Source organism: Ranitomeya variabilis, chromosome 1, assembly GCF_051348905.1.
Source record: "Ranitomeya variabilis isolate aRanVar5 chromosome 1, aRanVar5.hap1, whole genome shotgun sequence".
In the NCBI taxonomy this organism is placed as follows: domain Eukaryota; kingdom Metazoa; phylum Chordata; class Amphibia; order Anura; family Dendrobatidae; genus Ranitomeya; species Ranitomeya variabilis.
In genome coordinates, this window is record NC_135232.1 from 738,851,365 (window position 1) to 738,868,580 (window position 17,216).

Below are 17,216 nucleotides of genomic sequence, written 5' to 3' on the forward strand. Positions count from 1 at the left end.
TTTTAACATTACTATTGATGCTGCATATGCAGCATCAATAGTATAGGAGTAAACCCGCAGCGGAAACCGCAAAACAAACCGCGATAAATCTGCAGGGATAACCGCAGCGGTTTTGCCCTTCAGATTTATCAAATCCGCTGCGGGAGAACCCGCAGAGGACCCCGCAGAGGACCCCGCAAAGTGTGCACATAGCCTTAAGATGCGAGACTTGTCCGAGTTTCTCGCTTGTGTGATCCATCTATCATATCTACCTATCGTATCCATCTATCTATTGTATCTATCAATCATCTGTTTATCTATTACCTATCTATTGTATCTATCTATTTATTATCTATCGATATATCTATTTATCAATATATCTATCAATATATCTATATATAGATAGATATATCGATAGATGGATACAATAGATAGATAGATATGATAATATCCATTTTATCCATCCATCGTATCCATCCATCGTATCCATCCATCGTATCCATCCATCGTATTTATCTATTATCTATCTATCAATATATCTATCTATCGATATAGCTATAGATAGATATATTTATAGATAGATATATCGGTAGATACCATAGATAAATACGGTAGATAGATCCAGAGATAGATAGATACGATACATAGACAGATACGATCGATATGTATCATATCTATCTATTGTATCCATCGAACGTATCTATCTATCTAGCTGTGTGTGTATATTCCTCAATGGAGTATGTAAATGAAGAGGTTGGACAAGAAATAACATCACAATTCTTTTTTTTTTTTTTTTGTATATCTTTATTGAGCTTACAAAAACACACACAAATCCGCATGAAAAACGTGTCAAAAAACGCAGGTGACCTGCCAGTGACCTCAGGTGCAGATTTGGTGCAGATTTTACCTGCGTCAAATCCTGATGCAATCCTGAACGTGGACACATACCCTAATACTGCCTCTATGTACAAGAATGTAACTGCTATAATACTGCTCCTATGTATAAGAATATAACTGATACTGTCCCCTATGTACAAGAATAGAACTACTATAATACTGCCCCTATGTACAAGAATAGAACTACTATAATACTGTTCCTATGTACAACAATATAACTACTATAATACTGCTCCTATGTACAAGAATATAACTACTATAATACTGCTCCTATGTACAAGAATATAACTACTATAATACTGCTCCTATGTGCAAGAATATAACTACTATAATACTGCTCCTATGTACAACAATATAACTACTATAATACTGCTCCTATGTACAAGAATATAACTACTATAATACTGCTCCTATGTACAACAATATAACTACTATAATACTGCTCCTATGTACAAGAATATAACTACTATAATACTGCTCCTATGTACAACAATATAACTACTATCATACTGCTCCTATGTACAAGAATATAACTACTATAATACTGCTCCTATGTACAACAATATAACTACTATAATACTGCTCCTATGTACAAGAATATAGCTACTATACTGTCCCCTATGTAGTATACACAGAGCGGTGTAACTGGCTTTGGTGGATGTAGTTACTGATTTTTGCATGGACATTTGGAGTTTGTTTTGCTCGGTCTCTTCCATTTCCTCGTCCTTGTTTAGTGCCTGTGTTTTTTTTTTTTAACTGATCGATGCGGTTTAATATTTGTCGATGATTACCTGCATTGGATATCGAGTGGCCACTTAACTTGTAATTCACATCAGTGTCTTTCTTCGTCCACACAAATTATATGACTGTATTTTACTTGTCGGCTGGGGTATGCTGTGAATTGTGGTCCCAAAAAGCCTTGGAGAGCAGGGAACTAAATAATGAGTCCGTGTATTTTTGGGGCGGCGATCACCGTTCTGCACTCAGTACTGGTTATGTGACTTTCTCCCCCTAACGTGTTCACCTTTTCATTATCTCTGCTTCTTGTCACTGTGAGGAGACATATTTACATTCAACATACCTGTCAAAATCAAGACTGTATCTATTCATTGACAGCCAGCACATATTGCGTCTGCCTAAAGCCGATGTACCACTATACATTGTGTCGCTTGGATTAGACCCTCATGATTTTTTTTTCTTTTTCTCACAGCAAAACCGTTCACACAGCTACTGAAGGGAATGCAGCTACGACGCGAGGACTTCGAAATTATAAAGGTTATCGGCCGAGGAGCGTTCGGGGAGGTAAGTGTATGGGTCAAGCACTGTATATTGGCACGCTCGTACTGCTGTGGTACTCCAGTGTCGGTGAATGCCGAGTATGACCTTACATCTCATTTGCCAGGAGTAAGGCTCATAGATTGGGTTGCCTTGTCTTGGCGGATATTCCTGACCAAGAATCTAGCATTTCCCTCCTGTGAAGGACCAGTCCTGGAATGTGCAGGTCGGGTGGCCAATCCTCTGATGAGGACAGGCCCTGATTTCCACATACCTGAAGTAGTAATGTTCTGTGCCCACGTCTTATCATCTAGCTCCACAATACAGAGTATAATCATATTTCCTGCCAGACGTCCAGAGTATCGTGTCTCTCAAGGACAAGTGATCTGTATATTTAAAGGGCTTGTCCTCCTCTTATACAACTTCCTACAGTTTACAGAAGTGAAGCTGTACAAGAAATGTAACACTGCACATATTACATTACTGGTCCTGAGTTACATCCTGTATTCTACTCCAGAGCTGCACTCACTATTCTGCTGGTGCAGTCACTGTGTACATACATTACATTACTGATCCAGTACTGATCCTGAGTTACATCCTGTATTATACTCCAAAGCTGCACTCACTATTCTGCTGGTGCAGTCATTGTGTACATACATTACATTACTGATCCTGAGTTACATCCTGTATTATACTCCAAAGCTGCACTCACTATTCTGCTGGTGGAGTCATTGTGTACATACATTACATTACTGATCCTGAGTTACATCCTGTATTATACTCCAAAGCTGCACTCACTATTCTGCTGGTGGAGTCACTGTGTACATACATTACATTACTGACCCTGTACTGATCCTGAGTTACATCCTGTATTATACTCCAGAGCTGCACTCACTATTCTGCTGGTGCAGTCATTGTGTACATACATTACATTACTGATCCTGAGTTACATCCTGTATTATACCCCAGAGCTACACTCACTATTCTGCTGCTGCAGTCACCGTGTACATATATTACATTACTGATCCTGAGTTACATCCTGTATTCTACTCCAGAGCTGCACTCACTATTCTGCTGGTGCAGTCATTGTGTACATACATTACATTACTGATCCTGAGTTACATCCTGTATTATACCCCAGAGCTGCACTCACTATTCTGCTGGTGTAGTCACTGTGTACACACATGACATTAAATTATTGATCCTGTACTGATTTTTTTCTTATCTGAGCAGAGATCTCAGCTTCTGCTCCTCTCTTCTCGAAGCAGAGCACTCGCTGCTGCTCCTTTCTTCTCGGTGCTGAGCTCTCGGCCACTGCTCCTCTCTTCTTGGTGTGGCGCTCTCGGCCACTGCTCCTCTCTTCTCAGTGTGGCGCTCTCGGCTGCTGCTCCTTTCTTCTTGATGCGGAGCTCTTGGCCGCTGCTCGTCTCTTCTTGGTGCGGTGCTCTTGGCCGCTACTCCTCTCTTCTCGGTGCGGAGCTCTCAGCTTCTGCTCCTTTCTTCTCGAAGCAGAGCACTCGCTGCTGCTTCTCTCTTCTCGGTGCAGAGCTCTGGCCGCTGCTCCTCTCTTCTCGGTGCGTAGCTCTCAGCCGCTGCTCCTCTCTTCTCGGTGTGGAGCTCTCACCGCTTCTCTTCTTGGTTCGGAGTTCTCAGCTGCTGCTCCTCCACTCTTCTCGGTGCGGAGCTCTGGCCGCTGCTCCTCTCTTCTCGGTGCGGAGCTCTTGGCCGCTACTCCTCTCTTCTCGGTGCGGAGCTCTCAGCTTCTGCTCCTTTCTTCTCGAAGCAGAGCACTCGCTGCTGCTTCTCTCTTCTCGGTGCAGAGCTCTGGCCGCTGCTCCTCTCTTCTCGGTGCGGAGCTCTCACCGCTTCTCTTCTCGCTGCGGAGATCTCAGCCGCTGCTCCTCCACTCTTCTCGGTGCGGAGCTCTGGCCGCTGCTCCCCTCTTCTCGGTGCGGAGCTCTCAGCCGCTGCTCCTCTCTTCTCGGTGCGGAGCTCTCAGCCGCTGCTCCTCTCTTCTCGGTGCGTAGCTCTCAGCCGCTGCTCCTCTCTTCTCGGTACGGAGCTCTCACCGCTGCTCCTCTCTTCTCGGTGCGGAGCTCTCACCGCTGCTCCTCTCTTCTCGGTGCGGAGCTCTCAGCCGCTGCTCCTCTCTTCTCGGTGGGGAGCTCTGGTTGCTGCTCCTCTCTTCTCGGTGCGGGGCTCTCACTGCTGCTCCCCTCTTCTCAGTGTGGAGCTCTCACTGCTGCTCCCCTCTTCTCAGTGTGCAGCTCTCACTGCTGCTCCCCTCTTCTCAGTGTGGAGCTCTCACTGCTGCTCCCCTCTTCTCAGTGTGCAGCTCTCACTGCTGCTCCCCTCTTCTCAGTGTGGAGCTCTCACCGCTGCTCCTCTCTTCTCGGTGCGGAGCTCTCACCGCTGCTCCTGTCTTCTCGGTGCGGAGCTCTCACCACTGCTCCTGTCTTCTCGGTGCGGAGCTCTCACCACTGCTCCTGTCTTCTCGGTGCGGAGCTCTCACCACTGCTCCTGTCTTCTCGGTGCGGAGCTCTCACCGCTGCTCCTCTCTTCTCGGTGTGGAGCTCTCACTGCTGCTCCTCTCTTCTCAGTGTGCAGCTCTCACCGCTGCTCCTGTCTTCTCAGTGCTGAGCTCTCACCGCTGCTCCCCTCTTCTCAGTGTGGAGCTCTCACCGCTGCTCCTTTCTTCTCGGTGTGGAGCTCTCACCGCTGCTCCTCTCTTCTTGGTGCGGAACTCTCACTGCTGCTCCTCTCTTCTCGGTGCGGAGCTCTGGCAGCTGCTTCTCTTTTCTCGGTGCGGAGCTCTCACCGCTGCTCCCCTCTTCTCGGTGTGGAGCTCTCACCGCTGCTCCTGTCTTCTCAGTGCGGAGCTCTCACCGCTGCTCCCCTGTTCTCGGTGCGGAGCTCTCACCACTGCTCCTGTCTTCTCTGTGCGGAGCTCTCACCGCTGCTCCTCTCTTTTCGGTACAGAGCTCACTGCTGCTCCTCTCTTCTCGGTGCGGCGCTCACTGCTGCTCCTCTCTTCTCGGTGCGGCGCTCACTGCTGCTCCTCTCTTCTCGGTGCGGCGCTCACTGCTGCTCCTCTCTTCTCGGTGTGGAGCTCTCACCGCTGCTCCTCTCTTCTCGGTGCGGAGCTCTCACCGCTGCTCCTCTCTTCTCGGTGCGGAGCTCTCACCGCTGCTCCTCTCTTCTCGGTGCGGAGCTCTCACTGCTGCTCCTCTCTTCTCGGTGCGGAGCTCTCACCGCTGCTCCTCTCTTCTCGGTGCGGAGCTCTCACTGCTGCTCCTCTCTTCTCGGTGCGGAGCTCTCACTGCTGCTCCTCTCTTCTCGGTGTGGAGCTGCTCTTGCCTGCCAATCGCTCAGTCTTATGTTTGTTTCCTCAGGTTGCTGTGGTGCGAATGAAGAGCACAGAGCGCATTTATGCCATGAAAATCCTCAACAAATGGGAGATGCTGAAAAGAGCAGAAGTAAGTGCCCCTTGTTTGTGGTTCGCTGTTCAGGGCTCTATATCCGGGTGTCCCCTTGTCCATGTATTTGTCCTGTACTGTGTGCTGCTGGACAAACGTCTGATTTTTCACTCTTGGCTTTCCTTCCATTTGCAGACCGCCTGCTTTCGGGAAGAGAGGAACGTGCTGGTCTATGGGGACTGTCAGTGGATCACCACGTTACACTTCGCCTTTCAGGATGAGAATTATTTGGTAATGTTTTGATTGTGAATTGCATATTTCCTTTTAATCAATCAAAAGATACAATGTAGTATGGGGTATTCAACCCTCTGTTCTCTGCAGCCCGCATGCTCCTGAAAAGGTTAGGAGTAATATCACATGGGTAACCAAGATTTTTCAAGGAGGGGGTCGTGCAGCACATTGTTGAATTGCTCGCTTTTTTTTTGCAAAAAGCTGATCTAAGTCACTGAGGAATCAGATCACAGCTGCCTACTGATGTCTATGAGGAGAGGAGGAGTAGAGCGAGTGACAAAGGCACAAACACACAGACGATCCTGCTGTTTTCAGCTGATGTTCTGATTTGCGCGTCTTACAGTCTGGGTGCGGACTCATATTAAACAAGGGTCAACTGACCTGAACTTACTGCTTCATAAGTAAATATAGACTGTAAGTTTGGACAAAGATCTGCTGTCAGTAGTTGCGTGCGCTCCTTAAATAGCCATAAGAGCCTTGGCGGCCTTTTTGTAAGTTTTGTTTCACGCCAGAACTGGATTCCCATCTACATTGCTTAGTGCAGATGTATAATGTGCTCCTTGCTGCTGCTTTCTGGTTGTTTGTCTCTCTCTAGATCAGTTCTCACAGCTACACCAGCCAGTACTGCTGTACAATATTCTCAATGCTGCTGCTCACCCAACAGTTGGATTCACAGCTGCACTGCTCAATACTGCTATGTAATGTCCTACATGTTACTGTCCCATTCTAGTAAGTCTTTTTCCTGACCCCCAGAGCTGGATTCACATCTACACGGCTCAGAACTGCTGTGTTTATGTGCTCCCTGCTGCTGCTTTAGAGCATGTGCTACATAGAGACAGGAGTAGAGCATGTGCTACATAGAGACAGGAGAGCAGGAATCCCTCATGTCTGTGTGCTGCATATGGAAGACATCTTTCCAGGTAGCCTCCATCCTCGTCTAGGATTTTGGACCATGTTTCATTGCTTCTTATTCACATAATTGGTAGCTCTGTCAGCAGAACTTGCGCCATCTTGCCCCTCTGTGCTTCTCATGTAGGGGGGGTATTACAGCTGTGCCATGATTTATGGTTCCTGCACAGTCTGGTGTCCCCCTGACTTACATCGTGATTCTGGGTGATTGCGGGTGCTGGTGACACTCGTCTGTGCTTTGTTGCAGTATTTAGTCATGGATTACTACGTAGGAGGAGACCTTCTAACTCTTCTCAGTAAATTCGAGGATCGCCTCCCCGAGGACATGGCCAAGTTTTATCTGGCAGAGATGGTGCTCGCCATACACTCCATCCATCAGCTGCATTATGTGCACAGGTAAAAACCTTTGATTCTAAGTATTTATTAGAAACAGTCCGCAAGCTTGTCTCGTCAGATAGCGTCAAACTAACAGGGAGGGAATGCTGGGAAAGTAATTTTTTTATTTTGTCAATTAGCACTTTTCTGAGAAGTATCTTCCACTTTAAGAGGGTTCTCCATTGTAATGACGCATGCACAGTGGTCAGTGAGCGATGCTGGAGAGCCCCTTTAATTCCTCATCCATCACATCAGGATACTTAGCGTCAGGAGTCTTATAAGGCTCCTCAGGAAAGTTGCGTTTTTCTTTCCTGTGGTACTTGGGTCTTACCGGAGACCCTCACACCATAAGGATTATATAGGAGGGTGATGGTGGGGTAAGGGGGTTAGCGACCCTTTTCCCCTGGTATGTTGCTCCTTCCCCCCTGCCTGCAGTTAGTTTATTGACTCCTTCCTCCATGGGCCTGGTATATTGAGTAGAGGGTCTTCACTGATTCATTGTAGCCCCCATCACAGTCTCTTCGCATACACTTCAGGTTAACTTACCAGCGTGCCTTATGGTGCCCGTGGTTGCCTCCAGGCCGGGTGGTTGCAACGAGGCTTTATCGGTCTCTTCTTCAATCTGTCCTCTAGGGATATCAAGCCAGATAACATCCTCCTGGACATGAATGGCCACATCAGACTGGCAGACTTTGGGTCGTGTCTGAAGATGAACGATGATGGCACCGTGAGTTATCCTCAATTCTACACCTAAACTGTGGACCCTGCGCTGCTCCTGAGAATAATGGGGCTGCAGCGCTGCAGACCTTTCCTTGGATGTCACTGCGCAGCGGTGCGATGAGCTGCCACCGGCTCCATCTACTTCAGGGACCATGCTCTGCAGCGGGAGTCTGTGACCATCCCTGAGAAAGGGATGCAGCACTGTGGCCCTTTCCTCTGGGGCCACCACTGATCTATATACCAGCACTTGGGGGGACACTGGAATACCTTTTTAATAAATGTAGTATTTGGTGTTTCAGTTCCCCAGCATTCTTTATATTTCTACTTGCTGTCAGTGAATGGCACTGGCAACCTGTGCTAATATCTCTCCTGCCCTGATAGTTTCTTACACTGTCATGTAACAGAGGATTTTTTGGCCATATACCCTTGTTTTTTAGTTTGCCCAGTGTCATTATTCACTGACAGCAAACAGATATTATACATGGTAAGGTATTGCTTCCCCTGTAGTACTACATTGCTTATCATCTGTTGACACCTCTTATCCTGCTTTATAGGTGCAGTCTTCGGTGGCGGTGGGGACCCCAGATTACATCTCCCCAGAAATCTTACAAGCTATGGAGGACGGGATGGGGAAATACGGGCCCGAGTGCGACTGGTGGTCTCTAGGGGTCTGCATGTACGAAATGTTATATGGAGAAACCCCCTTCTACGCAGAGTCTCTGGTGGAAACCTATGGGAAGATCATGAACCATGAGGTGAGCTCTGATCCCAAGGATCTGATCAAGAGGCAGCGTAGGACCCCCAGCGGTTGTAATATACATCTCTCAACAAGTTAGGATGGAGGAGGTGAGCTGTGACCTCGCCCATTTTCGATCCGGTGTTGTCTACTGTATACAGAGGTGTTGTCAGTCATTGTACAGGAGGGGAAGACTGTGAGCTGTGACATCCGCTATTGTGAATGGTGGATCCTGTCTTCTGTAAACAGAGGTGTTATCAATCATTGTACAGGAGGAGGAGGTGAGCTGTGACATCCCCTATTGTGAATGGTGGATCCTTTGTTATCTACTGTATATAGAGGTGTTATCAGTCATTGTACAGGAGGAGGAGGGGGTGAGCTGTGACATCCCCTATTGTGAATGGTAGATCCTGTTATCTACTGTATATAGAGGTGTTATCAGTCATTGTACAGGAGGAGGTGGTGAGCTCTGACATCACCTATTGTGAATGGTGGATCCTATGTTATCATTCTGAATGGTGCGCTGAGGAGCACTTACCTAAGCGAGTGTATGACATGATGAACGGAGCGATCACCTATGCGAGCATTCAACATGCTGAAAGGTGCGCTGAGGAGTGCTGACCTCGGCGAGCGTGCAACATGCTGAATGGAGCGCTGACCTAGGCTAGCGTGCAACTTACTCAGCAGTGCACTGAGGAGGGCTCAACTGTACGAGCATGCGACATGCTTTATACTGAGGTGAACACTCACTTCAGCATGCGACATGGTTAAGGGTGCACTGAAGAGCGCTCACGTAGGTGAGCATGTGACATGCTGAACGGAGCGCTGACCTAGGAGAGCACGCGACTTGCTGAGTGGTGCACTGAGGAGGGCTCACATAGGCAAGCAAACATGCTGAGCGGCGCTTTGAGGAGCGCTGACCTATGCGAGCGTACAGCAGGCTGAGCGGTGCGTTAAGCACTGACCTAGGTGAGCGAGCGACATGCTGAATGGTTCACTAGTATGTGCAGTGCTCAGCATGTCACATGCTCGCCCACGTGAGAGCTCCTCAGTGAACCGCTCAGCATGTCGCACGCTCACCTAGGCGAGTGTGCGTCATGCTGAGCAGTGCTCTGAGGAGCGCTCACCTAGGCGAGCGTGCGTCATGCTGAGCAGTGCTCTGAGGAGCGCACACCTAGGAGAGCGTGCGTCATGCTGAGCGGTGCGCTGAGGAGCGCACACCTAGGCGAGCATGCGACATGCTGAGCGGTGCACTGAGGAGCGCACACCTAGGCGAGCATGCGACATGCTGAGCAGTGCTCTGAGGAACGCACACCTAGGCGAGCATGCGACATGCTGAGCAGTGCGCTGAGGAGCTCACACCTAGGAGAGCGTGCGTCATGCTGAGCAGTGCTCTGAGGAGCTCTCACCTAGGCGAGCATGCGTCATGCTGAGCAGTGCGCTGAGGAGCTCACACCAAGGCGAGCGTGCGACACGCTGAGCGGTGCACTGAGGAGCGCTCATTAGGCAATATAAGTTTTCTGCACAATTAAAGGGAAGTCTATATGGCAGGTGTGAGTTTTAAAAGCCTTCCCTATAGCACTGTATAAATGGCTCACATCTCGTTTTGGGGTGACGGACCCCCTTATAATTGTGGTGATTTTATGTTTAATGCTCATTCAAAACAGTGAAGAAAAAAACACATTTAACATAAAAACCTGATGGGCCCGTGTCCAATTCCCTCTGACATGCCCCTCTGGACAGCTTTTATTTGATCCGTCTCGCGTTCCTCTTATCTATGTAGTGATTGTTTTATTTAACCCCTTTCCGACATTTGACGTACTATCCCGTCGAGGTGGGGTGGGCCCGTATGACCGCCGACGGGATAGTACGTCATACGCGATCGGCCGCGCTCACGGGGGGAGCGCGGCCGATCGCGGCCGGGTGTCAGCTGCATATCGCAGCTGACATCCGGCACTATGTGCCAGGAGCGGTCACGGACCGCCCCCGGCACATTAACCCCCGGCACACCGCGATCAAACATGATCGCGATGTGCCGGCGGTGCAGGGAAGCATCGCGCAGGGAGGGGGCTCCCTGCGGGCTTCCCTGAGACCCCAGGAGCAACGCGATGTGATCGCGTTGCTGCGAGGGTCTTACCTCCCTCCCTGCCTGCTCCAGACCCGGATCCAAGATGGCCGCGGATCCGGGTCCTGCAGGGAGGGAGGTGGCTTCACAGAAGCCTGCTCAGAGCAGGCACTGTGAAGCAGCCTGCACTTCTCGCAGATCGGTGATCTGTCAGAGTGCTATGCAAACTGGCAGATCACCGATCTGTATTGTCCCCCCCTGGGGCAAAGTAAAAAAGTAAAAAAAAAAATTTCCAAATGTGTAAAAAAAAATAAAAAAAAATATTCCAAAATAATGAAAAAAAAAAATATATATTATTCCCATAAATACATTTCTTTATCTAAATATAAAAAAAAAAACAATAAAAGTACACATATTTAGTATCGCCGCGTCCGTAACGACCCGACCTATAAAACTGGCCCACTAGTTAACCCCTTCAGTAAACACCGTAAGAAAAAAAAAAAAAAAAACGAGGCAAAAAACAACGCTTTATCATACCGCCGAACAAAAAGTGGAATAACACGCGATCAAAAAGACAGATATAAATAACCATGGTACCGCTGAAAGCGTCATCTTGTCCCGCAAATAACGAGCCGCCATACAGCATGATCAGCAAAAAAATAAAAAAGTTATAGTCCTGAGAATAAAGCGATGCAAAAATAATTATTTTTTCAATAAAATAGTTTTTATCGTATAAAAGCGCCAAAACATAAAAAAATGAGATAAATGAGGTATCGCTGTAATCGTACTGACCCGAAGAATAAAACTGCTTTATCAATTTTACCAAACGCGGAACGGTATAAACGCCTCCCCCAAAAGAAATTCATGAATAGCTGGTTTTTGGTCATTCTGCCTCACAAAAATCGGAATAAAAAGCGATCAAAAAATGTGACATGCCCAAAAATGTTACCAATAAAAACGTCAACTCGTCCCGCAAAAAACAAGACCTCACATGACTGTGGACCAAAATATGGAAAATTTATAGCTCTCAAAATGTGGTAACGCAAAAAATATTTTTTGCAATAAAAAGCGTCTTTCAGTGTGTGACGGCTGCCAATCATAAAAATCCGCTAAAAAACCCGCTATAAAAGTAAATCAAACACCCCTTCATCACCCCCTTAGTTAGGGAAAAATAAAAAAAAAGTATTTATTTCCATTTTCCCATTAGGGCTAGGGTTGGGGCTAGGGTTAAGGCTACAGTTAGGGTTGGGGCTAAAGTTAGGGTTAGGGTTTGGATTACATTTACGGTTGGGAATAGGGTTGGGATTAGGGTTAGGGGTGTGTCAGGGTTAGAGGTGTGGTTAGGGTTACTGTTGGGATTAGGGTTAGGGGTGTGTTTGGATTAGGGTTTCAGTTATAATTGGGGGGTTTCCACTGTTTCGGCACATCAGGGGCTCTCCAAACGCGACATGGCGTCCGATCTCAATTCCAGCCAATTCTGCGTTGAAAAAGTAAAACAGTGCTCCTTCCCTTCCGAGCTCTCCCGTGTGCCCAAACAGGGGTTTACCCCAACATATGGGGTATCAGCGTACTCAGGACAAATAGGACAACAACCTTTGGGGTCCAATTTCTATTGTTACCCCTGGGAAAATACAAAACTGGGGGCTAAAAAATAATTTTTGTGGGAAAAACAAAGATTTTTTATTTTCACGGCTCTGCGTTATAAACTGTAGTGAAACACTTGGGGGTTCAAAGTTCTTACAACACATCTAGATAAGTTCCTTGGGGGGTCTAGTTTCCAAAATGGGGTCACTTGTGTGGGGCTTCTACTGTTTAGGTACATTAGGGGCTCTGCAAACGCAATGTGACGCCTGCAGACCATTCCATCTAAGTCTGCATTCCAAATGGCGCTCCTTCACTTCCGAGCCCTTCCATGCGTCCAAACGGTGGTTCCCCCCCACATATGGGGTATCAGCGCACTCAGGACAAATTGGACAACAACATTTGGGGTCCAATTTCTCCTGTTACCCTCGGGAAAATACAAAACTGGGGGCTAAAAAATAATTTTTGTGGGAAAAAATTTTTGTTTTATTTTTATGGCTCTGCATTATAAACTTCTGTGAAGCCCTTGGTGGGTCAAAGTGCTCACCACACATCTAGATAAGTTCCTTAGGGGGTCTACTTTCCAACATGGTGTCACTTGTGGGGGGTTTCTACTGTTTAGGTACATTAGGGGCTCTGCAAACGCAATGTGACGCCTGCAGACCATTCCATCTACGTCTGCATTCCAAATGGCGCTCCTTCCTTTCCGAGCCCTCCCATGCGCCCAAACAGTGGCTCTCCCCACATATGGTGTATCATCGCACTCAGGACAACTTGGACAACAAATTTTGGGGTCCAATTTCTCCTGCTACCCTCGGGAAAATACAAAACTGGGGGCTAAAAAAATAATTTTGTGGGAAAAAAATTTTGTTTTATTTTTACGGCTCTGCATTATTAACTTCTGTGAAGCCCTTGGTGGGTCAAAGCGCTCAAAACACATCTAGATAAGTTCCTTAGGGGGTCTACTTTCCAAAATGGTGTCACTTGTGGGGGGTTTCAATGTTTAGGCACATCAGTGGCTCTCCAAACGCAACATGGCGTCCCATCTCAATTCCTGTCAATTTTGCATTGAAAAGTCAAACGGTGCTACTTCCTTTCCGAGCTCTCCCATGCGCCCAAACAGTGGTTTACCCCCACATATGGGGTATCAGCGTACTCAGGACAAATTGTACAACAACTTTTGGGGTCCAATTTCTCCTGCTACCCTTGGAAAAATACAAAACTGGGGGCCAAAAAATAAGTTTTGTGGGAAAAAAAAGATTTTTTATTTTCACGGCTCTGCGTTGTAAACTGTAGTGAAACACTTGGGGGTTCAAAGTTCTCACAACACATCTAGATAAGTTCCTTGGGGGGTCTAGTTTCCGATATCAGGGGCTCTGCAAATGCAACGTGACGCCTGCAGACCAATCCATTTAAGTCTGCATTCCAAATGGCGCTCCTTCCCTTCCGAGCTCTGTCATGCGCCCAAACAGTGGTTCCCCCCCCACATATGGGGTATCAGCATACTCAGGACAAATTGGACAACAACTTTTGGGGTCCAATTTATCCTGATACCCTTGTAAAAATACAAAACTGGGGGCTAAAAAATCATTTTTGTGAGAAAAAAAAAAGAATTTTTATTTTCACGGCTCTGCGTTATAAACTGTAGTGAAACACTTGGGGGTTCAAAGTTCTCACAACACATCTAGATAAGTTCCTTGGGGGGTCTAGTTTCCAATATGGGGTCACTTGTGGGGGGTTTGTACTGTTTGGGTACATCAGGGGCTCTGCAAATGCAACGTGACGCCTGCAGACCAATCCATTTAAGTCTGCATTCCAAATGGCGCTCCTTCCCTTCTGAGCTCTGTCATGCGCCCAAACAGTGGTTCCCCCCCACATATGGGGTATCAGCATACTCAGGACAAATTGGGCAACAACTTTTGAGGTCCAATTTATCCTGATACCCTTGTGAAAATACAAAACTGGGGGCTAAAAAATCATTTTTGTGAAAAAAAAAAAGAATTTTTATTTTTACGGCTCTGCATTATAAACTTCTGTGAAGCACTTGTTGGGTCAAAGTGCTCACCACACATCTAGATAAGTTCCTTAGGGGGTCTACTTTCCAAAATGGTGTCACTTGTGGGGGGTTTCAATGTTTAGGCACATCAGGGGCTCTCCAAATGCAACATGGCGTCCCATCTCAATTCCAGTCAATTTTGCATTGAAAAGTCAAATGGCGCTCCTTCCCTTCCGAGCTCTGCCCAGCGCCCAAACAATGGTTTACACCCACATATGGGGTATCAGCGTACTCAGGACAAATTGCACAGCAATTTTTGAGGTCCAATTTCTTCTCTTACCCTTGGGAAAATAAAAAATTGGGGGCGAAAAGATCATTTTTGTGAAAAAATATGATTTTTTATTTTTACCGCTCTGCATTATAAACTTCTGTGAAGCACTTGTTGGGTCAAAGTGCTCACCACACATCTAGATAAGTTCCTTAGGGGGTCTACTTTCCAAAATGGTGTCACTTGTGGGGGCTTTCAATGTTTAGGCACATCTGGGGCTCTCCAAATGCAACTTGGCGTCCCATCTCAATTCCAGTCAATTTTGCATTGAAAAGTCAAATGGCGCTCCTTTCCTTCCGAGCTCTGCCATGCGCCCAAACAGTGGATTACCCCCACATATGGGGTATCAGCGTACTCAGGACAAATTGTACGACAAATTTTGGGGTCTATTTTCTCCTGTTACCCTTGGTAAAATAAAACAAATTGGATCTGAAATAAATTTTGTGTGAAAAAAAGTTAAATGTTCATTTTTATTTAAACATTCCAAAAATTCCTGTGAAACACCTGAAGGGTTAATAAACTTCTTGAAAGTGGTTTTGAGTACCTTGAGGGGTGCAGTTTTTAGAATGGTGTCACACTTGGGTATTTTCTATCATATAGACCCCTCAAAATGACTTCAAATGAGATGTGGTCCCTAAAAAAAAATGGTGTTGTAAAAATGAGAAATTGCTGGTCAACTTTTAACCCTTATAACTCCGTCACAAAAAAAAATTTTGGTTCCAAAATTGTGCTGATGTAAAGTAGACATGTGGGAAATGTTACTTATTAAGTATTTTGCGTGACATATGTCTGTGATTTAAGGGCATAAAAATTAAAAGTTGGAAAATTGCGAAATTTTCAAAATTTTCGCCAAATATTCGTTTTTTTCACAAATAAACGCAAGTTATATCGAAGAAATTTTACCACTATCATGAAGTACAATATGTCACGAGAAAACAATGTCAGAATCGCCAAGATCCGTTGAAGCGTTCCAGAGTTATAACCTCATAAAGGGACAGTGGTCAGAATTGTAAAAATTGTCCCGGTCATTAACGTGCAAACCACCCTTGGTGGTGAAGGGGTTAAAGGGGTATTCCAGCATGGAGCAGTGGTATCGTGTCCTCTTTCTGGTCGGCTCGGTGCTATTTCTGCTTTATAATAAGACAAGTAGCAGTTTTATTGTCCTCCCACTGAATGTCTGGACACGTGCTTTAGTTTCAATAGATTTTTATTTTCTCAAATAAAATTTAACAGCAATTTTCCCTCGCAGGGGATCATTGTTCAATTGTAAATCATGTAACATAAGAACATAAGAACATGAGTCGTATAAAAGGAACGACTAAACTTATATAAAGTAAACATTTAAAACAGTAAGACATAGACAAAGAAGGAAAACACATAGGGATGGGGGGGGGGGATTAAATAGCCCTTGAGCATTATGCAACAGGAATGATTGTAAATAGAATTAGAACCATCACAAGGATAATAACAAGGTCTGCTCCAGGTTATTATTAACATCCAAGTCCATCCAGGGACGCCAAGTCTGGTAGAAAATATCCCATGTATCATTTCTTGTGGCCTGAATACGTTCATAAAGAAGTATGGTGTTCATTTTGTCCAAAACCGACATCATTGAGAGCGAAGGAGTCTTCCATCTTGACGCAATGTGTAGCTTTGCTGCCATGCAGAGCTGGGCAACCAAATTGTGAAACTTATTAGAAAAACCCGGCACCTTAGTCCCCAGAAGAAACACCGTAGGGTTTAATAGAACTCTCCCACCGAACATTCTCTCCACCACGGACCGCACCTCCCTCCACAGTGTCGAAACCACTGGGCATCCCCACCAGATATGCTCTAGGTCGCCCCGCGCTCCACATCCCCGAAAACAACTGTCCAATGTGTTAGGGTATATGGCATGTAATTTACTTGGAACTAGGTAGGTTCTGTGCAAAAGCTTAATAGATGTCTCAATTAACGAAGTTTGACAACTTCCCTTGGTAAGTGTAGTACAACTCCTACGCCAATCCTCCAAGGACATTGATACATTCAGATCTGTTTCCCACTGCTCCATGAATGTTAATTTTTCATCACCCTGGGTGTCGTTTAAGGATGAGTAAATGAGAGAAATGGTTCCTCCTCCCAAGGGATCTACCATACATCTTTGTTCATACCCAGTAGGGCGCGGAGGGACCCTATACTGCATGATCTGGTTAGCGAAATGGAATATTTGACACATGCGTAATGCCTCTCTTGCTGGTGGGGTAAATTTTTGAGTGAATTCTTGTCGGGTAAGTAACGTGTGGAAAGGGGTGCAAAGCTGCCTCAAGGTGGAAATGCCATTGGAGATCCACCACGAGAAAGGGCGGGGGTCCAGCCCCAGCAGGCAGTCCGGATTATGGAAGAGGTGCGTCAACAGGGAGGATTTAGATTGGAGATTATGCTTAAACCTCTCTTTTCGCCAAATGATTAAGGAATGGAAGGTGAATGGTGCTGTTATGTGTAGACCTTTTGGGAGTTTCTGCTTAGTCCTAAAAAGGAGGATTCTAAACCAATCCACCTAGGTTGGGTGTCTTTATCAGCACAAGATGAAGTTAACTGGGCTAGTTGGGCTGATTTGTAATACAACATAAAATTGGGTAAAGACAATCCACCCAACCCCCTGTGTCTAA

The 17,216-nt window shown here is 46.2% G+C and overlaps 1 protein-coding gene across 4 annotated transcripts in view; it reads left to right on the forward strand.

Moving 5' to 3' along the window:
- The window catches only part of CDC42BPB (CDC42 binding protein kinase beta), a 96,046-nt gene that overhangs the window by 23,176 nt on the left and 55,654 nt on the right, over positions 1–17,216 (forward strand). For all 4 annotated transcript variants that reach the window (XM_077268938.1, XM_077268958.1, XM_077268948.1 and 1 more), the window contains exons 2-7: positions 2,087–2,178; positions 5,544–5,627; positions 5,763–5,858; positions 7,015–7,163; positions 7,776–7,869; positions 8,417–8,617. In XM_077268938.1, the coding sequence (XP_077125053.1) occupies positions 2,087–2,178; positions 5,544–5,627; positions 5,763–5,858; positions 7,015–7,163; positions 7,776–7,869; positions 8,417–8,617 (716 nt within the window). The remainder of the gene's footprint in view (positions 1–2,086; positions 2,179–5,543; positions 5,628–5,762; positions 5,859–7,014; positions 7,164–7,775; positions 7,870–8,416; positions 8,618–17,216) is intronic.